At 42.9% G+C, this 25,657-nt stretch overlaps 1 protein-coding gene across 4 annotated transcripts; it reads left to right on the top strand.

Annotated features, from left to right (window-relative positions):
• The first annotated feature begins 3,764 nt into the window (after positions 1–3,764).
• NRN1 (neuritin 1) lies at positions 3,765–24,947 on the top strand. 4 transcript variants are annotated; one of them, XM_026715053.2, is made up of 4 exons: positions 3,765–4,004; positions 5,249–5,550; positions 10,541–10,685; positions 23,133–24,947. In XM_026715053.2, exons 2-4 carry the CDS (start codon positions 5,496–5,498, stop codon positions 23,365–23,367), a joined length of 435 nt encoding a protein of 144 aa, XP_026570838.1. In that variant the 5' UTR covers positions 3,765–4,004; positions 5,249–5,495; the 3' UTR covers positions 23,368–24,947. The 4 variants fall into 4 exon arrangements, with proteins under 4 accessions (XP_026570838.1, XP_087786935.1, XP_087786934.1 ...); XM_087930808.1 differs by lacking the exon at positions 3,765–4,004 and adding an exon at positions 4,062–4,115; XM_087930807.1 differs by lacking the exon at positions 3,765–4,004 and adding an exon at positions 4,778–4,912.
• Positions 24,948–25,657: the final 710 nt, after the last annotated feature.

Below are 25,657 nucleotides of genomic sequence, written 5' to 3'. Positions count from 1 at the left end.
AGTGGCAACCTTGCAATTTCTCACAAGCTCCCACCTGCTGCTTCTACCTGGGATGTGAGCGAAGGGCAGCCATCATGTAAGCAGCCCTTAAGCAGCACAGGGAAGATCTGCTCCATACAGGTGAGACTTTTGTTCTAGGGGAACGGAAGGACGTTTGAATGTCTGAATGGTGAGGGAGATCAGGAGCCCTTTGGTAGTGATAACAAGGGAACTGCTGGCAAAGGCAGTAGGCAGCTGGAGGACAATAAAAATGGACTCTGGTTAGCTGCTGTCACAATTTTGCAGAGGGCCATTCTCCATAGAAAGGTCAGTGGTGGGCTGCTTGCCGATTCGGACTGTTTCTAGTGAACCAGTGGTTCCAACCATCAGCGGGCCCCGCTGACACGCCCCAGCCTTATCCTGTCTTGTATATCCTTCTTTCTGGTTCAGCTGATTCGCATGACACAGCCTGATTTCTGTGGCTCAGCTGTTCTACTCTCTGGGGCTGCCTGCCCTAGAAGGTAAGCAGTTGAACTTCAAATGGCTGTGTTTTGAATGCTGCGTGCGCAGCGCATGCTCACAGAACTAGTTGTTAAACTGGTTGCCGCCCACCATTGGAAAGAGCGCTACCCCCTACAAGAGAGGAAACCTCTGTAAACATGTGAAGTATATAAAAAAAAAATGAAAGCCACCATATTAAAATGTTAAAGTTACAGTATACATTTTTAATGTGTTTATCTTCATTATTGTGAATTACCGAGAATGTTTTTCAGCTTCTGTGGGATTTAAATCTGATAATAAATGGATTTGCTTTCTGTGAGATAAGCGCTTGACCTCCAGCCAACAGGGGAGATTATAAAGGATTATCAGCTGATAACAAAGCATAGTACTCAAGTAGCCAGATTCATGCTTGCCTGGTTCATACAGTGCACTAAAGTATACAGTATACCTTGACATACAACAGCTCATTTAGTGACCATTCAAAGTTACAAAGTCACTGAAAAAAGTGACTTATGACCATTTTTTACACTTAATGATCGTTGCAACATTCCCATGGCGACTTGATCAAAATTCAGCTGCTCGGCAACTGACTCATATTTATAACGGTTGCAGCGTCCTGTTTCCTGTGATCTGCTTTTGCAACCTTCTTATAAGCAAAGTCAATGGGGAATCCAGATTCACTTAACAACTGTGTTACTCACTTAACAACTATGGCAGGAAAAGTCGTAAAATGGGGCAAGATTCACTTAACAAATATTTCATTTAGCAGCATAAATCTTGGGCTCAATTGTGGCCATAAGTTGAGAACTACATGCAATGTGGTTTGTTTGATTCTGTCTTGTAGCCACAAAGGTCAACTCAGAGAAGCAGCCTTTTTTGTTCCACCCGGGCAGGCAAGTACTACCAGCACAGAGGGACACAACTCTCTAGTGTTTCAGGAAGGACCTGGTTATCCCTACCTGGATATACTTCCATCCATGTGCAAAACACGGAAGCCTCCATCATCCTTGTTGAGAACCATGGCGGTGCAGTGGTTGGAATGCAGTAACGGTAAAGGTTCCCCTCGCACATATGTGCTAGCTGTTTCCGACTCTAGAGGGTGGTACTCATCTCCATTACGAAGCCAAACAGCCAGCGCTGTCCCAAGACGTCTCCGGGATCATGTGGCTGGCATAACTAAATGCCGAAAGCGCACTGAACACTGTTACCTTCCCACCAAAGTGGTCCTTATTTTTCTACTTGCATGTTTACATGCTTTTGAACGGCTAGATTGGCAGAAGCCAGGACAAGTAATGGGAGCTCACGCCGTAATGCGGCACTAGGGATTCGAACCGCAGAACTGCTAACCTTTCTGGTTGACAAGCTCAATGTTTTAGCCATTGAGCCACTGCGTCCCCCTTAGATTGCAGTACTGCATGCTAATTCTGCCAACTGCCAGCAGTTTGATTCTCACCTGTCAAGGTTGACTCAGCCTCCCATCCTTCCAAGGTCAGTAAAATGAGGACACAGATTATTAGAAGCAATATGCTGAATTGCTTAGAGAAGGCTGTAAAGCACTATGAAGCAGCATATAAGTCTAAGTGCTATTGCTTGTTATACTAACAACCCAGCCTTTTCTTAAAGTCACCAGAAATCTGGCCCTCAAAAGCACTGGGTAAAATTTCTGATTCTTGGTGAAATGAACTATTCTTGCAACCAGCTTGATATAAGGACAATAAGATCCCAGAATCAAGTGTATGATTAGAAAGACTCCCAGAATTCCAGAGCTAACATGACTAGAGGAGGAATTCTGGGAGTTGGAAGTCCACAGCAAAGCTGGCTGGGGAATTCTGGGAGTTGAAGTCCACAGCAAAGCTGGCTGAGGAATTCTGGGAGTTGGAAGTTAACAGCAAAGCTGACTGAGGAATTCTGGGAGTTGAAGTCCACAGGTCTTAAAGTTGCCACAGTTGGAGACCCCCGGTTCTATATATACTATATCTAACAATACAGCCTGCGGCATCCCTTTCAAACGTTGCCCATGCCTGTCCCAGGACAATCCTGGCCAATTATTTCCCACTTTTCACCCACAACCCTACAACATCTCTGGCAGGAAGAAAGAGGCCAAATGCTCCCCACCCACCCACCCCCCGCGATCCCACTTCGGGTCTGGGCCTTCAAATGCTTGGGGACCGAGCCTCAACTTGGAACGAGAAGAAAAAGGAGCCGGTTCTTGTTCGAAGGAGGCCGATTAAAATTCTGGGCAGGCACGACAGCCGGGACAAATCAGCTGTCTCTCCTCCCCCGCCCCCGCCCCGCCGCCGCCGCCTTCCCGCCATTTGAAGGTGACGTCATGCTTGGCAGGTGGAGGAGGGGAGATCCAAATCTTCCTCCTCCTCCTCCTCCTCCTCCTTTCTCACTGCAGGGGCCGGCCTTGGCTAGATCCAGCAAGCGGTAGGCCCCGTCCACCCCCGCAGCTGCAGCACGGAGGCGGGGGAGGGATATTCTGCCGTGCTATCCCCGCCTAGCCGAGGAAAGAAAGGACAGGGCGATCGGATCGCGCCGGCTTGTGGTTCCCCTACTACCCCTCCCTGGTGGCTCCTAGATCTCTCCGCAAAGCCCCCCACTTTTTTTTCCTCCCTTCTCGCCGTAATCCCTCTCCCCGAGACGGCTTCGCAGCCTCACCTGACTACAAAAGACCCCGCTCCACCCACCCACCCCGTTCCACTCCCATTCTGCAGTGTTTAATGTGACCCGGAGATGTCGTTCCAATCCAAGCATCTTTGAATCCGCGCTAGAATAACCCAGCCGGATCCAAACGATAGTTGGCAGAGCGGACGATAGATAGATAGATAGATAGATAGATAGATAGATAGATAGATAGATAGATAGATAGATAGATAGATAGATAGATAGATAGATAGATAGATGACAGTGTGAGAGAGATGATGATGAGAGAGAGATGATAGTGTGAGAGAAAGGAAAAAGAAAAACAATCTGCAGTCTCAAATGATGAGAGAGATGATAGATAGATAGATAGATAGATAGATAGATAGATAGATAGATAGATAGATAGATAGATAGACAGACAGACAGACAGTGTGAGAGACATGATGATGAGAGAGATGATAGTGTGAGATAGTGTGAAAAAAAAGAAAGACAATCTGCAGTCGCAAATGATAAAAGAGATGATAGATAGATAATAGATGAGAGAGAGATGATATGTGAGAGAGAGATGATAAGAGACAGAGAGAATGAGAGATGATGGAGATAGCGTGAAAAAGAAAGAAAGAAAGAAAGAAAGAAAGAAAGAAAAGAAAGAAAGAAAGATGATCTGCAGTCGCAAATGATAGATAGATAGATAGATAGATAGATAGATAGATAGATAGATAGATAGATAGATAGATAGAATAGAGATAGATGAGATAAATGAAAGAGATATAGATAGATGAGAGAGATAGATGATAGCTGAGAAATGATGAGAGAGAGATGAGATGATAGCATGAAAAAAAGAAGAAAGAAAAAGGATCTGCAATAGCAAATGATAGGTAGGTAGGTAGGTGGATGGATGGATGGATGGATGGATGGATGAGAAAGAGCATCTTTAGAAACTCATTTGGTTTTGTACACACACAGAAGCGCTGGCTTGGGGGAACATGGTGCGTGGGGAAGCCTCTTTTAAACGCTCTCAGTACGCGAGTTACACGCCGTTCTTTTCCATTCTGTGTGCATTTACATGGGGTCCAGCACCGACAAAGTCTGCAGGGTTGTAGTGTAGAAAGTCCCTGGAAATTCGAAGGGACTTGGCCTTTCCCATTAATTTACCGGCGGGATTGACCGCCTGGCACCGAGGGTTACAACAATTTCGCGTCTGCACCGGCGGCACACGCAGCCTTTCGGCGTGAACAACAACAACAACAACAACAACTATTATTATTATTATTATTATTATTATTATTATTATTATTATTATTATTATTATTATTATTATTATTATTATGAAATCGCAGCTGCCAGTTCTTTCCTTAGCTGGTGTTGGCCTTCTTACGGCTATATCCCAAGAGCCTTGGACACGTCGTAATGTATGAGCGGATAAGGATTATCCGCCACAAGTCCTAAAACCTCATTCAGAGACAAAAGAACTTGTTGGTATCTTGGGACCAAGACAGATTCCAGCCGCTGGGCTGGAGCTCCCCCAGCACCTGCGGGACAAGCCGGAGGGGGGGCGGGGGAAAGGGCGGATGGAGGATAGACGCGAGAAACTGCGCCCCCTGCAGGTCTGGCTGAAGTCTTACCTGCCTCTCGGGCAAGAAGAAGGCAGCGCCGCGCTGGGAAAGATGGCAGGCGAGCGCTGGCCAGCGCTTGGCCAAGGGGGCAAGCGGTTGGTGGCCGTTCCTTGACGCCCCACGGCCCGCTCGGAGAGGCCATTCAGCCTGGCGGCTAGGAAGGGCCGGGGGTAGGTGGGGCGGGGGCAGGAAGAGGGCGGGAAGAACGGGTTTTCCTCCGATGAATGGCGGGAGGAGAAAGAGCAGGCTAAATCCAGTCCGCGATGCCTATAAATGGCGTTGTTCTCTCTTTTCCAAGGTGCACATTTTTAAAAAAAAATAAAAGGGAAAAAAGAAATCACTCAGTGTCATCCCCCACGTCAGGGTTGGCTGTGGGCGTGAGGCTATACTTCCTCCGCCCTCTCCTAATGGAGTGAACCATTCCCTGCTCTTCCTTCCCTCTCTCTCCCTCTCTTTCTGTTTCTACCGCCCCCCCCCCTTCTCTCTCTCTCTTGCTTCCTCTTCAGCCTTCCCTCCAGTTTGGTGTGTGCAAGAAAAGTCTAAGGGCTGCTCGGAACTTGTTGGCAATGCCTGGCGAACAGAAACCCCCCATATTTTCCCCAGTCCCACTTTAAGAAAAGAGAAGAAAAGGGAAGAGAAAAAAAAGGAAAGAAAGAAAAGAAAGAAAGAAAGAAAGAAAGAAAGAAAGAAAGAAAGAAAGAAAGAAAGAAAGAAAGACGATCTGCAGTCGCAAATGATTGTACTAAATATAGGATGGGACTTAAGTTGAGCGGCAGATACATTTCTCTGGTCCTTGCTATGCAGCTAGGTAAGTGGATTCATACTTTCATGATGAACAGCTGGTATTTTTTTTGAGGTATCTTTCTTCTTCTTCTTCTTCTTCTTCTTCTTCTTCTTCTTCTTCTTCTTCTTCTTCTTCTTCTTCTTCTTCTTCTTCTTCTTCTTCTTCTTCTTCTTCTTCCTTCCTCCTTCTTTCTTCTTCCTTCTTCCTTCTTCTTTTCGTGCCAAAGAAATGTCCCGCACTCAGCCATAATGTCTAAATTAACAAGGCTCTGTAATGTGAGAGTTCTTGTTATATAGTTATATAATATAATTGGCTGAGGGTATTTTTGGCTGCTTTGCCAAAAATGCCTGTTTGTTCGAGGTGTCATAAGTGTTCTCTCTCATACCCCACTCCAGGACGCATTTCTTAACTGGTTGTTTTACCTTGCTGGCCCCCTCCCGAATCCCTCGTGCGTGTGTGTGTGTGTGTGTGTGTGTGTGTGTGTTTATAAGATTGCATCACGGCAGAGCACATCCATCCTGTTTGTCCGAAGCTAAATTATCTCACCTCTCCCCCTCCGGGATATGAGAAAGAAAAAACGCAAATAATGTATCCCGATTATTACGGATGTTGCTTTGCGAACAAAAGGAGCACAAACCGTGCCAGTTCAAAGTTTCTGTCTCAGGTGCGGCGTTCTGTCAAAGGATATTTGAGGTGTATTTGGGGCTGTGTTAAAATCGTGGAGGGGAGGAAAGATCGAAAGGAACAAATCAAAAAGGGAATCAAAGCGAGCTTCAGATATATTCCTTGCTCTAAAATAGACATTTCGCGGGAAGGAGGGTTTCTGTTAGGGAGTAGGTTTTCTTCTCTGTGTGTGTGTGTGTGCCTGTGTGCTAAAACGAGCGCGCTTCTCTCTACGTTGGTGAAGGAAAGCTTAAGATATTCCCGATTTCGTCCCCGAAACCCTCGCTTCGGCCGTAAGCCTTGCAGTTGCAGAGGCGCTTAGAACTTAGGATCACTTTCACATCTGCACCGAGCCTTGGTTAGAGGAGATGCGCGTTGTGAGGCGGGGTAGTGGTTTGGGTGGCGGGGTGGAGAGAGAGAGAGAGAGAGAGAGAGAGATCGGCGAAAGCCTCTGCGGTTGGCAGCTTCACAGAAAAGCATGCCCTTCCACGTTTTTGTCAAGGATGCTTGATTTAAAGGACTGCAAAGCACAAACACACAGGCACGTCTGCGCGCACCCCTTTTATAGAGTAGGTTTCCCTTCCCCACCCCCCACCCCGAACCTCCTTCCCGGAGGTTTCCTGTCCCAAATCTTGTGGTTTCGGGTTTATTTCTCGTCGCAGCTTTGCTGTGAGCCGACAACGTCTGCAGCCTTCTGGAAACCCGGGCTTGGGGAGAAAGGGGAGAGATTGCGAGACCCTTCTCGTAGACGCTTCGTATTTGCAAAAAAGAATAAATAAAATAATGGCCGAGAAACGGGTTGACTTTTCTGGTGGGGGGAAGGAAAGGGGAAAAAGAAAAAAGGAATAAGGAAACCGGGCGAAGAGATGAAGGTATTTACAGTTCCACCCCAAATCTTGTTGGGTGTTTATTATTTAAAGCTTCAGAATCGCCCCTTCTTCTCCCCTCTCCGCAAGCTTCGCCCGGTTGTGTTTTAACTGTTGGAATTCCGTTCCAGTAGAAGAAGAAATTGGCGCGTTTTTATCTCGAGAAATAGGCGTTGCGGTCTCCCTTTCCTACCTCTGGGCTGGGAGAGATGCGGTAGTGTGTCGACCCGTCCTCGAAAAGGAAGGGGGTTCATTATTTGTTCCTTTGTCGCTTGCCCGCAAGTTATCCTCCCGATATATTTATTTATTTGGAAAAGGCTCAAAGCGGAGGCGCACAAAATGTAAGGAAAATAAGCAGCGGGGAATGACTTGATTTGTGCAATGCGCGTGCGCTGCGATTTCTTACTATCTTTTCATGTGGTTTTATTATACTTCCAGCCCTTAGGGAAGTATTGAATAATAAACTTTCCCTGCTGCGCATTTGTTTGTTTTTTTTGTTTTTTTTTTTTTTACCCACCTGGGTAAAACAAACAAACAACGGTTTATTCGAGCCTCCGAGTAGAATTACTGTCCGGAAAGGTGCTTTCGAAAACGAAAAACAAGAGGGGCTTCGGTTTGGGGCCTGGCCTCCCTTGCAGCAGGGTGTCTGGAACGAATCCCGAACGAACGACCTTTCCAAGAAACAAGGTTGTTTAAAAAGCAAATGTGGGGTGGGGGAGCAGAAGAGGGACTGCGGATGTGAAAACACGCAGCGGAACAACGGGAAGGCAAGATGCCTACATACGTCTACCTCGCTTTCCCCAGCTCCCAGGGTTTTAACACCCCCATTAGAGAGAGAGACAGAGAGAGAGAGAGATCAAATCCCGCATTGGGGCACACGCGAGTTTGCAACCGTGATCGAGGCTTTGTTGGTTTCTTCTTTCGCCGTGCAAATTGGCTTCCTGTTAATCACTCAGGAAAAGGCCCTTTCTGACAGCTGCTAGTGAAATCCCTGGTGAGATCCTTTCCCCCCTCCCCCCCCGCCCTCCCCCAAATGTGTCCTTTTCAGGCGCGACTGGGTTTGGGGAACCTCCAGGGATGTAGCCCCTTTATGAACAGGCGACATAAAGCGTCGACCAAGCCACCTGAACAGGTGGGAATAGAAAGGTTCGAGGACTTATCCCTTCTCCTCTGACGTCCATCGCTTCCCTTTGCATCCGTTCGTTAGGTGGGAAGCTGGGGAGAAGACACAATCCAGAGGCTTTGGGAAGGAGCGCTTTGCCCAGGCCTCAGCCGAGGAAGGGCTATGGGAAGGAAGGAAGGAAGGAAGGAAGGGGTTTATTCTTGGACTGGCCTCTCGCGTATGTTACTGGTTAGTAGGTTCGGTACGGCAGCCAACGCCTGCAGTCTAGCAGTGTTTTGAGATGTGGGGGAATGAGTTCAAAAAAAAAAAAATGACGGAGGTGGTTACTAAATTGAGCTAACGATATAATCCGGCGGGGATGAAAGAAGTTCTACCAGCATTGAGCTTTGGTATAACGAGGCTGTATTTTACTCATCCGCTTTAAATACATGCACGCACCGCATTCCCAAAGGACTAGAACGAAAATCTCGAGGGTGGAAAAAAAAATCCCCCTCTCCCGATTGCAAATTCCCGTTCTTCGCCTGCCTTCCCGGGGCTGGAAGGGGCTTTTCGATTGCTGCAGAAGGCGGAAGCATATGGACGTGAATAGCTAATGGTTTGCTCAGAACCAAGCCAGGCGATCACTTAAAACCAAGAAGTCACTAATTCCGTTTCATTTGATGCAGGATTGATAGGGATAAATTGCCTGTATGCTGCTTTGGACTCATTCACCTGCTCTCAAAAAAAACAAAAACCCAACCCCAGAGAAATTGGGCTGGATTGATGTTTGTGCGTGCGTATTTTTCAGCCAATATAATTAAGTGACCAACATACAGCAACAATGGCAAAACTACTTCTCATTCACACATGCACACCTCACATCGGGAAAGACTTTTTGTTTTTAACCACCAGGGCATTTCAGACCCATTGGGATCAAATCAGATTCTGCCATCGAGGTCCATGGGGTTGAAGATAATACGCTGTTTCCAATCTAGCCCTCGTCAGATATGTGGGACTCCTGCCATTCTGGCTGAGCAGGAGTGGTGTAGTCACAAACAGAGCTGAAGAATATCGGGTGGGATGGACTAGCCTCATCTTTGGGGGAGGGATCTTGCATGCTAACAAAATCACACCAGGGAATGGAGAGCTTGACTTTGATACGGGCTGCACCTAAAAGGACACCACATTATCACCTTCTCAGAAAAGGATGCCCTTGTCTCAGGTTCCCTGAAGGCTCCTTGTGAGAGGCACAAGAAGTTGAATAGCAGGGAATCAGCATCAATGATGTGTGTGGTGGGTAGGGACAGCAGAACAGACAAGGTTGGATTGGTAGGAAAACTCCCCAAAAGGGAATGGTGTAGAAAGTAAATGAGAGGGAGACCCAAAAAAGGATATTTTTGTCTCTGCCTGAATGGGGGAGAATCAGGAAAGCTGTGGCGGAGTGACCAGGAAACAAAGACTCAGCATGCAACCAATATGTCAGTCACTGTTTATATTCCTTTACACTTACAATCCACTTATAAGAGCACTTTGTATTACATGCACTACCTCATATTTGTAAACAGATGGAAGGGAGGAGAATTTGTTTCCAACACTAAGCTGCTCATGGAGCAACATGGAGGGAGCAATGGGGAGTGGGGCAGGCAGGAGAGTTGATTCCAGAAAGAAATGATAAAAGATAGCACTTCAACCCTACATTTGATGACTTCCAGATATGTTCTTCATTTCCTATAGGCAAATGTATGTACACTTTCTGGTTTTGAAATTATCTTAGGAATGTTCCCTCAATTCTGCAGTTTACTGAAAACCTACTTAAGAGACAGTTTCAGCAATATTAACAATGTGGCTGGCTTTAAAGTTTATTTCAACCATTTGTCTCTATTCAGAAATCAATAAGCATTTCAGAAGTTGCTGTTTGCTCATTTTAATGTAATATTGTTTGGAAAATTCAGGAAATAAATTTAAAAAATTTTAGAAACCCCTTTTCAAAATAATTCAAAATGGATTCTAAGATAAATAACAGTTAAATAATCCAAAATAATTGCTACTGCTATTGTGGTTGCAATGATAGTTTTATGACTTAAGTTATTTGTGGGTCACTTAAGGAAGAGTTAAATATAGAGTTTGATCTAGTTGTGTTTGGTTTCTATTGTGTTTCGTTTCAAATGCAGCTTCTCCAATTTCATATAAAGGGGTGGTGGTGGTTTTAGATGAAGAGAACTACTAGAAGAGCAGATCCTGCTCCTATTGAAGCTTTGGTGCAGCTGTGTGAAGGTGAAAGGAAGGCGCAGGGCATTTTCTGGTATCAAACTAGGGGTGGGTATAGCATGCTGCTATCTTGTTGGGAGCTGTCCAGCTGATATGGTGCTGATCTGTTCTCCAGCATACCTGGTGCAGGCAGTTAAAGAAGCGAGCAAGTGCGATGCAGTCTTTAAGGGCTTCTCTGATTGCGTGGTCAAGATGGGCCAAAACATTGCCAACTATCCGCAAGACCTGGATGACAAGAAAAATCTCGAAACAATCTGCCGGTAGGTTCCATTATGCTTTTACAGTTGTTTCCGACTTGTGTGTGTGTATGTGTTTATATGGTTACTCTGAAATGGTTGTGATTTTTTTATACTTATATAATTACCTATGTTTTTCTTTGAAAGACGTTTGCTATTGTAGTTGGTATAAGCAAAAGTAAATCAATTATCTTGCAAAAGCAGTTATTTCATATGGGTTTATAAACTTAGCCCGCAGGAGACAGGGTTTCTTGCCCATTCCTGCCCATCAAGAATAACTATAAGCAGACAAAACTGTTCGATATAATCTTGATGCATCCTTGCCATTATTTGAAACCAACCAGCCACTCAGGCTAAACACAGATTCATGGAAATAAAATCTGCCAGATATCAGGGGAATTTATTTTCAAATTCAAACGATTTTCTGGGCAGTTCACATCTTATTAAAGACAACAGAAATTAAAGATATTTTAATAGATTTACATTACAATGAACTGGGCCCCAAATTATCAGGGACTTCTGCTGCAGTAATTGTTTTTTTTCTCTACTCCATTTTTTCTCGACATAAAAAAAAAAAAAACATAGCCAGCTGCGTACTATTGATGACCAGATACTATCTTCCACCAAAACATGCATGCTTGAGACAAAGCACTTAACAACACCTGGATTGTCTGACTCTATTTTCTCCATAGCCCTTTCTGCCTACTTCATAAATTAATGCTGTATAAGTTTACCTCTTCCAAAATAATTTTTGAAATGGAGTAGGAAAGAATATTTACTCATAATTAGTGAATCAGTAATGCTTTAACATGCTTCTTAAATACCAATCAATTTTTTTGTTAAGTAGCATAACAATGTAATAGTAACATGTTTTATTTTGTTTTTAGATTTTTCTGGGCAGGGTACTCTGATTTGACGTATTAACCAGAATAGTTATGTTGATGTTTTCCTTCCATGTTAGAGTTATTATAATACAGACTGTGGACTCAAAGCAGATCTTTCCTTCATCCCACACTTTTTTCAAGATATCATAACGGCTAGCCATTTAAAAATGCAGCCATAAATTATTTTATCTTATGGTGGCATGTTAGGATGCAATTCTAAAAAACCACAAGCCACTTTCAAGTTCGTTCATCTCTGATGAAGCTGCTAAGATGGTTGGTTTCCCTAAGGAAATGGGAGAAACCACCTTTTGTGTCCCAGCTAAATTCAGAAACCGACTTGTGGAGGAATGAGCAGAATCGATGCTTGTGCTTTGCAGATTTGGAAGGTTGCATTTCTAAATTTGGAAGCAGGCTAGCTTTGAAATAATCAGATTCAATCCTGCGTAAACATATTAAGTCAATCCAATATTTCAATGGAAACTCAATATGCTGCTAGATCTCCCTCATGTGTCTGTGGAAGTCATCCCATCCAATTTCTACTGGACTTATTTCTGACAGACTGTATTGACCTTGGAGCATACTGCAAATAATCGAATGGAATTTACTTCCAGCATTAAGACTTCAATCTTAAAAGAGATTTAATGGGAATTAAAAGCAACTGATTGGATTCATCGAGTCTTATCTCTGAGCATATTAACCTACATGTATGGTAGGTGTTTTTTTTACGACCGTTGTTCAAGTATCTATGGTTTGTGAGCTTCACATTAGTCATGAACATTTGACTTGCTTGGAAATAAATTATACTGGGTGCATCGGATAAGAGACTGGAATAACTGGCGTGTTGACCAAATAGCATCCCGATTTTAGTGAGTTGTATCTGGAGAAGGAAAGGGGGAAGGAAATCGTTTCGCTTGAATCAAGCTGGACTGTGGAATCGGCTGCCGACAATCTTTCACACGCTTCCATGTTACAACACCCTATTTCCTTGGAAGCCAAGCCTATTTCTACACCCCCTCGGTGTTCAGAAGCGAGTTACATTAAACAGAAAGAAGAAGTAAAAAAAAAAAATCTTGCTCGGGAAGGCGTGTGCTTCAGGTGCACCGAAACGCTGACTCGAAATGGTTGACGTTCTCCTTTCCCAACCCCTGACCAAAAAATGACAAAAGGAGAGGAGAAAAAAAAAGGCGCGGAAATGCACCTCCTCCGGTTTTTTTTTCTGGCTTTTAAAAAGCTCCGGTTTGGAGTTTTTTGTTTTTTTTAAACGCCTGGCGTTTGTTACCAAATCGTTTCGTGAGAGAACCCTGTGGAGGGTGGAGGGTAGGGGGAAGGCTGCGCACGAGGGACGAGGAAAGGAAGAAAGTGTGAGGGAAGGGGGGAAAGAAGAAGGAAGAAAGGAAGGCGAGACTGGCGAAGCCTGACGGGAGGCCAACAACATCGCCTCCTCAGTGTAACACACGAAACAGACAGGGCGTCGACACGGGTATGCTTGACCCCACCCCCCTCTTCCCCACCCCCACCCAGCTAGATTGGAAAACTGTGGCGTTCCCTAGAGCAGGGGTCTCCAACCCTTGGCAACTTTAAGACTTGTGGACTTCAACTCCCAGAATTCTCCAGCCAGCATAGCATAGGTGGCTGGAGAATTCTGGGAGTTGAAGTCCACAAGTCTTAAAGTTGCCAAGGGTTGGAGACCCCTGAGCCTTGAGAAGAAATGCCTGCTTGGGAACTTGCAGAAATAACAACGGGAGAGCCGCAAGCCACAAGCCAGGCAAGCTCAGGGGAGGGGAAGGGAGGGGAGGAGGCGGGGGCGGAGCGGAAGCCTCGCCCTCCATTCCCGCAATTAGAAGCAGGCGCATTCCGCCAGGATGCCCCTCCCCCCCCTTCCCCCGGGTTTCCTTCCTCTGATCTCTCTTTCTCTCGCCCGTGTCGAAAGCAACTCCGGGGAAGATTTAGTTTGCCTTCGGGAGACGCAATTACGGCAGGAATACAACCAGGAGAGACGCCCTTTTCCCGCCTTCTCCGGGCCCGGTTATTTATTACAAACGGCAAAGCCAGCGCCGGAGTCCACCAAACAACAGTTCGGAGGGCTCGTAAATTACAAGGGGTGGCAGCCCCCGCCACGAGCCTGTGACAAGCCACCAGAAGTCCTGAGCAGTCGACAGCAGTCTGTCGTGACAAGGGGCGAGCTGTTTGGGAAGGGACGGCTCATTTATTACTCATTATTGAACATAATGTAATTCTGCAGCTTTAATTATTACTATTTGGAGGGGGAGGAAAGAGAACAAAGCAGCTCTTTACAGATACAATTGCAACCCCGGGCGGTGTGCATGGTTTTTTGCTTTTTTTACTCTTCATATCTTGTGGCTGCCACTGTTCTTCCTGAATTCTTGGAATTGCTTTACAAGGCTGGAACTGATTCCTGGCTAGCTAGGGAGTTGCAAAATTGAGTAAGAGTCAAGGGAAAGAGCTTCGTAATGGTGCACCGATGACCTCTGGATACCTCAGACCCGACTCCAGTGGGTTGTCCCCAATTCGGGTCTGCAACTGGTGCTGAAGCCAATGATGGACCCCAGGCACCAGATGCAGGCTTTCTGGTTGCTTTTTATTGGAGTACTCCAAGGAAAAGGCCTCCTGGCCAAGAACCAAGAACAAGGGATTAAGTAAGCTTTATACATTTTCACTAAAGGCGGGACAAGGAAATAATAAGGAATATCATATAATAAACATTTGTAATAATTCTACAATTTGTTCTATTGGTCTTTAGCCTGTCCCTATTCCTAAGCCTTGGCTAATGAATGCCCCGGAAGTTATCTAATACACACTTTATTTGCTATTCCTAACTTTTAGCTGAGGTCTGCAAGTTAACTAAGCTTTCAAACTACTCAGAAATGTTACAAGCTTTACACATGCATATTTCCTGTGGATAAGCATTCTTTGCTCTTGCCAGAGAAGACACCCACAATTACAGTCTTCCTGGTTTACTTTCAAGTGTGTGTCATGACCTGGCTTTATTTTAGCAGACAGTCCATCATCTCTTGAAAGATCAGGAAATCATTCTGCGTGTGCCCAAGGACACAATTGCAGTATTGTTAATATAATACCAGGCTGGTCCTTTCATTAGAGCAGTGTCCCAAAGGTGCTTTTTAAGGGGGCAACTGGACTTTCTTGTTTTGTCTTTGAAGATGTTTTGCTTCTCATCCAAAAAGCTTCTTCAGCTCTGATAGAATAATGGGGAAAGGAAGGATTTACATTCTTTACAGACAGCTGGTCATTTGCATCCTTTTAGAGAGTCCTTGAAGCCACTTGGAGGTTTATCTGTGTCCTCAGGATCATCTGAGTAGTAGGAATGGGTTTCCAGAGAAAAATGGCAGACTACAGCAACCAGAAGCACTACTCAGGTGACCCTGAGGACACAGATAAACCTCCAAGTGCTTCAACAACCCTTTAAAATAAGGCTCTTCAAACTTGGCCAGTCTAAGACTTGTAGACTTCAACTCCCAGAATTCCTGAGCTAACATGACTGGAGGAAGAATTCTGGGAGTTGAAGTCCACAAGTCTTAAACCGGCCAAGTTTGAAGACCCCTGCTTTAAAAGGATGTAAATGATCAGCTGTCTGCAAAGAATATAAATCTTCCCATTTCCCACCATCCTGTCAGAGCTGAAGAAGCTTTTCGATGAGAAGCAAAACATCTTCAAAAGAAAAGTCCAGTTGCCTCCTGAAAAAGCACCCTAAGGACCACCATGACTTGTATGACTGAGAATCTCCACATACCATTAGAGCAAAGTGTTTACTTTAGGCAGTGATTATGGGAAATAGCGGGGGGGAGTCAAAATAAGAACTACCAGCTTTTTCCAGCGTTGAGGTTTTAGTTGCCAATTTATTGGGATTCTCCTTACAGAATAGGGACAGATTCAGATACCCAAATAATTGATAGCTTCCCAGACACCACTTTTAGACTTGAAAGCACATTTCAGGACTAATTCATGGCGAACTCAAACTCCTTATTTGCATATAAGATGCTCTGCTGTTCACATGCCTTGCAAAGTCTACATTTTGCTTTTGTACCCAAGAGACATCCGTTAAAACAGATGACATCTTTCACAATAACATTCAATGAAACATAAAATTTTTACAGTCCTAAAAGAAATGCAACAGTCTGGTTAAATTCTCACAACCATGCATCATCGAGGGAACTAAAAGGGAGGTCCTAAAATGACAGTTTTCAGCAGCAAGGCCAACTATCGGCAGCCAAAGAGATTCCACACCAAATTGCAGGCAGAAGAGTACAACTTCCAGGCCCTGCAGCTGTTTCATTTGGCAGCTTTTTGATCCTAAAAACCCAACACTTCGAAGTAAATCTCTCTGGCTTAACGCTGTCTTCCAAGTAAGTGAATTTAGGCTCACCATTCAAATGGCATGTTCCATTAAAAGGGAAGAAACTGCCATAGCACAGCTGAATGAAGAAATAACCAGGAGAGGCAGAATAGGCAGCACTATTATAAATGCATCAAACCTGCTAAAGTGGGACTTTGGGGAAAGAAATGGTGAACTGAACATGGCTCTGGTAAAAGTAGAGCCAAGAACTATAATGGAGTAAAGAACCAGCAATTAAACTGGCCCTTTGTAATTCCTCTCTGAACCAAGGAGAGAACTTCTGATTGCTCACAAGTGCTCCATACAGTTACTTCTCATGAGACTGCATGATAGTGGTCTCCAGCAGGCTTAAAGCTCTGGGTGATGAGGGAATAACTTCACCCCCCACCCACCCCTGATCTGTGATCAGCTCAGTCAAAGGGACACTGGCTTCACATCCTTTTTCTAATCATTTTCAGAAAATGCTTGTTAACTACTTTTCAGCTTTCCGGAACCTTTAAGAGTTTTATAACATCAGGTGAATTTTCTTTAATCATTAGCCAAAGAAGTTTGAAATACAAGTGTAAAGATGTTTTTAATTTTTTTTAATAAACAGCAAAAGACTGATGAATGGACTAAGGGTCCAGATGGATTTAAAATAAAGTTTTGAAATAGATAATCTTTTCATGGGAAAATGCTTTTGTTTTGAATTCTCTTTTTTTCAAAAATGATAGGATCAGACTTTGAAGGTTGGACACTAGAAGGAACTAAAGCAGAAGGAACTAAAAAAATACATTTGAAAGAGAAGGACATTTAAATTTGACTTACAGATATAGAATGGAGCAAAGTATTTTAACATGGGGCATATCAAAGGACATTTGTGAACAATGGACCCATAAATTGTTTTTAAAAGTTATCTGCTTCTATAGATAGACTGTGTTTGAAAGATATTATGGAAGAGAGAATCAAGTTATATTGAACAAGACTGATCTGAAAGTGGATTTTAAAATGAGAGACTACAAGAATGAAAAGATGCAACACTGGACATACAAACGAAACTGGATATCTTAATAAAAAACCAAAAGATTGATCTGGAAAACTTTCCCATATTGGATTTACAAAAGAAGCTTGTTGAAGAATTTGAAGAATTTTGTGAGAAGGAATCAAGCTCTAGGACATTAGTTGAAAGAACTAAAGATTGATAAAGGTAAAAAGAAGGAATAGGCAGTTGGTTTATTTGATCAAGGTTAAAATAGGTATATTATTTCAGGTAACTCTTAATGGATTTTTGCTGATCCTGACTGAGTTGTAAAAACTTGCTTACAGATAAGCAATGGGATGTCTTCTGGAGATCATGCCTTGTATTTTAAGAGAAGGTGATAAGTTACTAAAATTGACTATTCTTGTGATTAAGGGAGAAGTCATTTCTTTATATATTTCTTTTCTTTTTCTTTACTATATTATTGTTTTCTTCATTCCTTTTTTATTTTTCTCTTCTGCACTTTCTATTTTTTATTCTTTTTTGGTTTGTATTGATTTTTATTTCTTTAATTGCAATTCTTAATAAAATTACTATTAAAGAAAGCTGCAGTGAACAATTAGATAATGCCAATCATTTCTCATAATTGCCTTTGGTGACCAAGGTGCATGGATTTGTCTAGACTTGCCTAGATTCTTATACATATGTTGAAGTGATCTTTACAATATAGTTCTCACCGGAAGATATATAATAATGTATATATTAAATATCAGAATTTTATATATAATGTCATTACCAAATACCATTCCAAATACTGCTTTTACTCCTGATTGTTTTTGTAACATTGACTTCCATTTTCCATGGAGCCAAGCAATCAGTAGCAGCTAGAAAACTGAACTGAAAAATTAGGACTGTCTATAATTACTTTTAACCAGGGCTGTATTATTGTGGTAGTACAACCTGAATGGCTTTAGCTGATTCAGTGTCATTCCATCTCACTTAATTTTGTTTTAATATGCCCTTATAATTTCGTTGTGTGAACTGCTTTAGGGTGGCACTGTTTTTCACTGTAGAAGAAACTCCTTTAAAGGATTGCAGTTGAGCCCGACATTTCTATTAAGTGAGACATCTGTTAAATGAGTTTTGCCCCATTTTACAAACCATCTTGCCACAGTTGGTAAGTGAATCAGTGCAGTTGTTAAATTGGTAGCATAATTGTTAAGTGAATCTGGGTTCCCCATTGACTGTGCCTATCTGAAATTTGGAAAAAGTGATCCCATGACCCCAGGACACTGCAACGGTCAGAAGTATGAAACAGTAGCCAAGCATCTGGATTTTGATCATGGGAATGCTGCAAAGGTCTTAACTGTGAAAAACAATCATAAGTCACTAAATTAACTGTTGTAAGTCGAGGACTACCTGTATTTGTATCACTTTTCCCCTGAAAGTGTTTAAGAAGGTTATTTGTTTGAGGTGTGGAAAACCTATTTTTGTGACCCTTTTTTTTTCTGTATACTTTTTTCCCCATCTTGCTGCATTCCTTTCATTTTTCCCAAGTGTTTTTTTTAAAGGAATTGTTTTAGGAATCTGGTGCATTTGGTGCAATCTGCATCATTAACATACAGATTTATTTTTTTAAAAGATGCTACCCTTTAATTTCTACTTTCAAGCTTGAATTATAGGTAATCCTATTCACTTAGTGGTAGCGACTGTTTGAAGTTGTAACAGCATTGAAAAAAATGACTTGTCACACTTAATGACCATTGCAGCGTTCCCATAGTCACATGATCAGAATTCAGACACTTGGCAACTGCTTCATATTTTTGACGGTTGCAGTGTCGCAGGATCATATGATCCCCTTCTGACAAGCAAAGTCAATGGGGAAGCCAGGTTCACGTAACAACTGTGATACTAACTGAACAACTGCAGTGATTCACTTAACAACTGTGGAAAGAAAGATCATAAAACAGGGTAACTCTCACTTAACAACAGTTTTCCTTAGCAATGCAAATTTTGGGTTCAATTCACTTGTGGTCATAAGTTGAGGATTACCTGTATAGTCCAAGGTCCAATTAACTGCCTTTCTCTTGAAAAATGTACTTTAAAGTTCACAGATTCTCATTGGAACTGGCTGCCTTTATTCATAATTTTATTATATTTCTGAACAGATTAAAAAACTAAATCAATAAAGGTTAAAGCAATAGAACGCAGCAATAAAACAGCCTGAGGAAAATAAATATATGAAAGTCATGATCCTACATTATGTAGGCATGTCAAATTATAAATTGAACCATCAAAGCAGGGGCACCCAACCTTGGCAGTTTTAAAACTTGTGGACTTCAGCTCCCAGAATTCCTCAGCCAGCTGAAGTTTATAAGTCTTAAAGTTGCCAAGGTTGGACACTCTTGCAACAAAGTCTAAAATATGTGAGAAACTGATTAATTTTTTGAACCAGAGTTCAGCTCTAAGCACTTGTTCTCAGAATCAAGTGGTAGCATTAAGATCTGTAGAGCAATAAGAAAGCAGTAAATTATTTATCTCTTCGATCATTTAGCCTCTTTAAAAAAAGTTGGATGGTTCCAAAATCCTGCTCTTGCTTCACAATAGCTGGGTTTGCATACATTTTCCCATAATTTTTAAAAGTATAATCAATAGGCATAATTTTCTTTTCAGTCCAACAGATTATCCCTAAATTACCACATAGAAACAGGTGGGGTTTAGGCAACACGCACCCTAAAATGTGGCTCACTCATTTGTGGTTTCATGTATCATGGAAATTGATTAGATAAAACATTTTGAAGCAATTTAATCTGAAATATAGTGCTTATAATAAGGGAGTGACTTTCATGTTTGAATGGGGATTTGAACCTGATCTCTACAGCTTTCCAGCACCCTAACTATTACCTGGCACTCAAGGTATAATTAAAACATCTTTTGTGTCAAGTTCATAAGGGTCCCTGTCACTAGTTCCATTAACTCAAAGTATCAAAGACATAAAAGGTGTATGCGAATGCATAGTACATTTCTCTTAAAGCTGTGTTATCACAACTCTTCCCCACTCTACTCACATTTTTCATTACTGCTCAGGGGGAAAATATTATTACAACATAAGCTGCACATTTCTAAGCACTTCCAATTTTGTTTTAATTTAGCAGTGAGGGGGGAAAAAAGGTTGGGCCGCGTGCCAGGGTATTTTCTATCACTGTATGCAGTCACAGCTCGGCGTCCTAGGATGAAGTCATACATGGCCTCCCCAGGTGGGTCAAAAAGAGGCAAGGTTGACTAATGGGACTTCTTCTTTAACAGTTTTGGGATGGTTCCACCAAGGCATTCCCCATGGCTTCCTATAAATCCATCCAGCAGAAAATAGTTTTCTAAGCCAATATCTACTGACTCCACATAAAAGTTATCTCTTTGGAAACGTAGTAGTAATAGCTAGCTGATTCTTGATCAACTGAAAGTTGGAAGTTTTTTTTTGGGGGGGGGGGAACAGTTGACATCTAGGGTAGCTTTATCAACTATTTGATTGCAACCAAATTATCACATGCATCATATCCAGCCCACATCCATCAGAATAGGACTGGGCTTACACCGCATGCTAAGCTATAACACAGTTTGTTTTGGGCAGTGTGGTGAGCTAGTCACTTTTATGTATTAACTAAGTAAATCATTCACATTATACATGACTACAGTCTAGAATTTGGTGGAAAAGGTGGTCCACTGTTTGACAGAATGTCTGGGTTCATGTATCATGTAAGCCAACTTAGCACAGCTTGCATGAATTCAAGTATTATAGTTTATTAAACTATGGTTATAACAAACCATGGTTTAGTACAGTAAATGAATTCAGTCAGCAATATACACTTTTCTGCATTCCTAATAGGACTGTCAACCATTTAAGTAAATGCTAATAGTTTGGGGGTAAGGATGCTGATGACGGAAGAAATCCAGGTTCAATTCCTCCCTCAGCTACTACAGTAGAAGCTCAATGGGTGCTTTTTTTGGCCAGTCACCTTTATTCAACCTCTCTTTAAGTCACAAGGCTGTTCTCTGAAAAATTGAAGGAGAGACTACTATTATGTTCACTCTCTTGAGCAACTAGAAGTGCCATATATTTTTCTCTTAACAAAATAAATGAGCTATTCATCAATTCTAGTCTTACTTAGACTGGCCAATAATTTCTCTGAAGTAAAAAAGATTGTTTTTCAATTATGCATAGATGCATCCTTAGCAGGTTCTCAGAAGGGATATTCTTCCTGTATGCTAGTATAGGGAAAATCAGGGGGGGGTTTTAGTCATACCTTTGCAACCTATGATTTTTATAGAATAGAATAGAAAACACTGTTCAACTATTTACAAAGTCAGCACTACTATTACTATTAATTTTCTCATCATTCCTTATGGAATATATATTCCTTACCCATCCCCTCCCACTTGTGACTGTACAACTGTAATTTTGTCACTTGTATCCTTACAATTCATATTGACTGTTTCCTAGTATGATTTGATTGCTTATTGTACCCTATGATTATCATTAAGTGTTGTATTTTATGATTCTTGACGAATGTATCTTTTCTTTTATGTACACTGAGAGCATTTGCACCAAGACAAATTCCTTGTGTGCCCAATCACACTTGGCCAATAAAGAATTCTCATTTTCTCTCTCTCTCTCTCTCTCTCTCTCTCTCTCTCTCTCTCTGTTTGTATGTATGTATGTATGTATGTGTGTGTGTATATATATATATGATTTTTATAAACAGTTATTTGATGTAATTATTCAGTATAGGGGATAGGGCATCATGGACCAAGCTGGTACCCTGCAGTGGTAGGGATTCAAGTTTTTTTTACAACTGGTTCTGTGAGCATGGCTTGGTGGGCGTGGCAGGGGAAGGATACTATAAAATCTCCAGTCAGAGGTGGTATTTGATGGTTCTTCGAACTACTCAAAATTTCCGCTACCGGTTCTCCAGAACTGGTCAGAACCTGCTGAATACCACCTCTGAGATGTACCATTGCAACCTTCATCCTCCCCAAGGACTGTAGATGATGGACAGGGATGACAAGAGATATTATCCCCTCCGTTGCTGGTAAAATTCCAGGAAAACAGTGAGATGATGAGTCCTTAAGAATTTTTCAACCTTAGCAGCTCCAAGATGGATGGACTTCAATTCCCAGTAATGTTTCAACTCCCAGTAATGCTGGTTAGGGGATTCTAGGAATTGAAGTCCTGGGGTTGCCAAGGCTGAAAAACACTGGTCTGGAACATTGGCTAATGTCTGGAGTGAGAGTCTGGGGTAGACATTGTATTGAGGGTGAAAGAACCAAATAGAATTTCCAGGGCAATGACTTTTCTGCCAGACACACTAGTGCCTCTATTTGCCCCTTCCTGCAAGGCAGATTTGCCTTTTTCTACTGGGGATGCCTCCTTTGATTTTTCAGAGAACAGCCTTGTGACTTAGGAGACGTTGAGTAGGGGTGACTGGCCAAAAAAAAGCACCAAATGAGCTTCAACTGTAGTAGCAGAGCGTGGAAGTGAACCTGGATTTCTATCCTCATCTGCACCCCTACCCCCAAACTACCAGCATTTATTGAAATGGTTAGTAGCCCTCTTAGGAATGCACAAAAGTGTATATTGTTGGCTGAATCCATTTATTGTACAATACCATGGATTTATTATAACCTCAGTTTATTTAATGAACTATAATACTTGAATTCATAACCAGTACAAGCTGTGCTAAGTCAACATATTGGCTTACATGAACCCAGACACTGTGTCAAGCAATGGGTCATCTATTCCTACTGGGAATGCACGAAAGAGTACATTGTTGACGGAATTCATTTATTGTACCATACCATAATTGGTTATAACTTGAATTAATTTAGTAAACTATAATACTTGGATTCATACAAGCTGTGCTAAGCCAACATATTGGCTTGGATCAAGCAATGGGTCATCTATTCCTATTGGGAATGCACGAAAGTGTATATTGTTGACTGAATTCATTTATTGTATTATACCATAGTTCGTTATAACCTTAATTTAGTAAATTATAATACTTGAATTCATATAAGCCCTAAGCCAACATGTTGACTTAGGTCAAGCAATGGGTTGTGTATTTCTATTGGGAATGCACAAAAGGGCATATTGCTGAATTCATTTATTGTGAGGGCAGACGGAAAGGAGGGGTTTGCCGTGTATGCCACCAACCTCTCCCTCCCTCCCTCTCTCCCTCTTGTGTCTTTCCCTCTATATTCAGATACTGGGATGACTTCCACTCCTGCACCGCCACAGCCCTCTTGGATTGTCACGAAGGGCTGACAGACGTCTGGGAAAAACTGAAAGAGAAATCCAAAAAGCTCGACTACGAAGGCAACCTATTTGTCCTCTGCAGCAAAACCAACCGAGCAGCCTCGTCCTTCTTCGTAGCCTCTGCCTCCCCGGTGCTGTTGGCGGCTCTTTCTGCCACGTTGGCGACTTGCATCTCCATGTAGAAGGCCCTTCTTCACGTCAGCAGCACGCGCCGGTCCCACACGGCACAGGAGTCCGTGCCCCCTCGCCCACCTTCTTCCTTCGGCCCACCTCCTTTCGCTTCTCTCTTTTTCCAGGGCGTGGATTTACAGAAGAAACGTCTCTGCCCCTTGGCTTGGAGCGGAGGGGGTGGGAGTTTCCTCCCCCCAAAAAAAACCCCACAAAAAAAGAAGGGGGGAAACACATTGGGAAGTCTCCATGGTGCTGATGATCTCAACATCCATATTGGGGAAGGACAGGGGAGTGGAGGGGTGGGGGAGAGACAGAGAAATGGAAGCCATCACGACCAGCCTGGTCTGTCTTTCTCTTTCTTTCTCTTTCTCTCTTTCTCTCCCTCGCCTTCCTCTCCATTTCTTTTGCGTTCAGATGAGTTGCCAAATGGTCCCTCAACGGTGAGCGAAGCAAAACAGCCAAACTCGGACCTCAGCTTTAGCCCTTCTCTTCAGAATAAGGTCAACAACTCCAGCCCTCTTTTTCCGTGGGTGCGTGCGGGTGTGGGTGTGGGTGCGTGCGCGCGTGGGTGGGTGGGTGGGTGCACCAAGAATCTCAGGAACGGCTTCCAGCCACCACCGATTACTAATAAAGAGTTAATACTAGGTAATAATAATAATAAAAATAATAGTAACGATAGTAATAAAATAATACTAATAACACTACTCGCGGCAACGAAAAAGGAGCTCGGTTCTCTCTCTCCCCCCCCCCCCGCCCACAATCCCCCAGCCTGGGGAAGGCACAGCTTCTCCCGGAAGGTTGAATTGAGCGAGGAAGATGGGGGGAGAGGGGGGGCGCGGGAAGCACGACCGGAAATGGAGCCACCTGTGCACGTGGGTTGAGCGGCTTTCTAAGGAGATGAACTCACCGACGTTTGATCGTCTCGCCTCGGAAACTCTTTGTCGTTTTACTGATTTCTTTTCGATATTCCCCTCCACCACCATTTTCACTTCGAAGGACCGAGACTCTCCCTCCCTCAATGGGTGGCGGGGGGAGGGAGGGAGGGATGGAGGAAGAAAGAAGAACGGGGAAAAAAAAGAGGGGGTCCTTTTTTTAAAAAAAATGGAGGGGGGGAAAAAAACCCAATGTGCGGTTTTTAGCGTAAAAAAAAAAGAAAAAAAAAGCGCCCCCCGTGGAATGCTGCTAAGTGTTGCGGAAGGCTGAGCTTCAAAAGCCGTCAAAGCATCCTTCAAGTCTTCACTGCCTCTTTCCGTTGAATTCTCTTCTCTTTTTTAAAGAGTTGTACCTCTTTGTTTTATAGGTGTTTCACCATTATAGGCTATCCAACAGATCACGGGAGGGGTTGGGGGGGGGGAGGAGGAGGGAAGAAAGGTATATGTTAACGTTACAAAAATAATCACAAGCGAACACACAACCTGAAAAGGTTCTGTGGGAAGGGGTATATTAAGAGAATCTTGATTTTAAAAGGAAAAAAAAATGTAATTTAAGAAAGTTTATTATAAAGTCAATGCAGCAAAAAAATAAAATAAATAACATAAAAGATTTGCTACAAAGTATAGAAAAAGGTATAAAATAAAATTATTGTTTGAAATGAGGAGTCCGTTTTATTTTCTGGGGAAAGAGGTTACATTCATACCATGTATCAGCGCTCTTGAGTTACGGAAAAGAGCGAGCAAGTGTGAAGAACAGGAGCAACGTCGGAGCTTCAGCTGAACGGCGCCTCTCCTGAAATGACCTGGTTTTTTGTTTTGTTTTATTTTGTTTGGCGGGGGAGGGGATTGTGTTATCGATTTGGGGAAAGCGAGAACGAATGGCACACTTTGGAGTCAGTTCGATCCCCTCGAGCCCCCATTCAGGAATTCAACCCAGGTGTAAGATCGGAGTAGCAACTCCAGAGGTAGTCGAAAGAATTCTCAGGAACAGATATAGAGTGCAGCCCCCCGTCTTGAAACGAATGGCGCCTCAAAACGGGGACTTTATATTCAGTTCAAAGGTTACAGGAACTGGGCATGGCTAGTCTAATGAAGAGAAGGACCAGGGGAAGATATGATAGCAGTCTTCCAATATTTGAGGGGCTGCCACAGGGAGGAAGGGGACAAGCTATTTTCTAAAGCACCTGAAGGCCAGACAAGGAATAATGGATGGAAACTGAACAAGGAGAGATTCAACCTGGAAATAAGGAGAAACTTTCTGACATTGAGAACAATCAACCAATGGAACAGAAGTTGCCCTCGGAAGTTGTGGGAGCGCCATCACTTGAGACTTTCAAGAAGAGATTGGACTGCCATTTGTCAGGGGGTT

Source organism: Pseudonaja textilis, chromosome 3 (assembly GCF_049901715.1).
Source record: "Pseudonaja textilis isolate UNSWEBS1 chromosome 3, rPseTex1.2, whole genome shotgun sequence".
Lineage (NCBI taxonomy): Eukaryota > Metazoa > Chordata > Lepidosauria > Squamata > Elapidae > Pseudonaja > Pseudonaja textilis.
The sequence above is the reverse complement of the archived record's forward strand: the minus strand, read 5'-3'. Positions and strand labels throughout refer to the sequence as shown.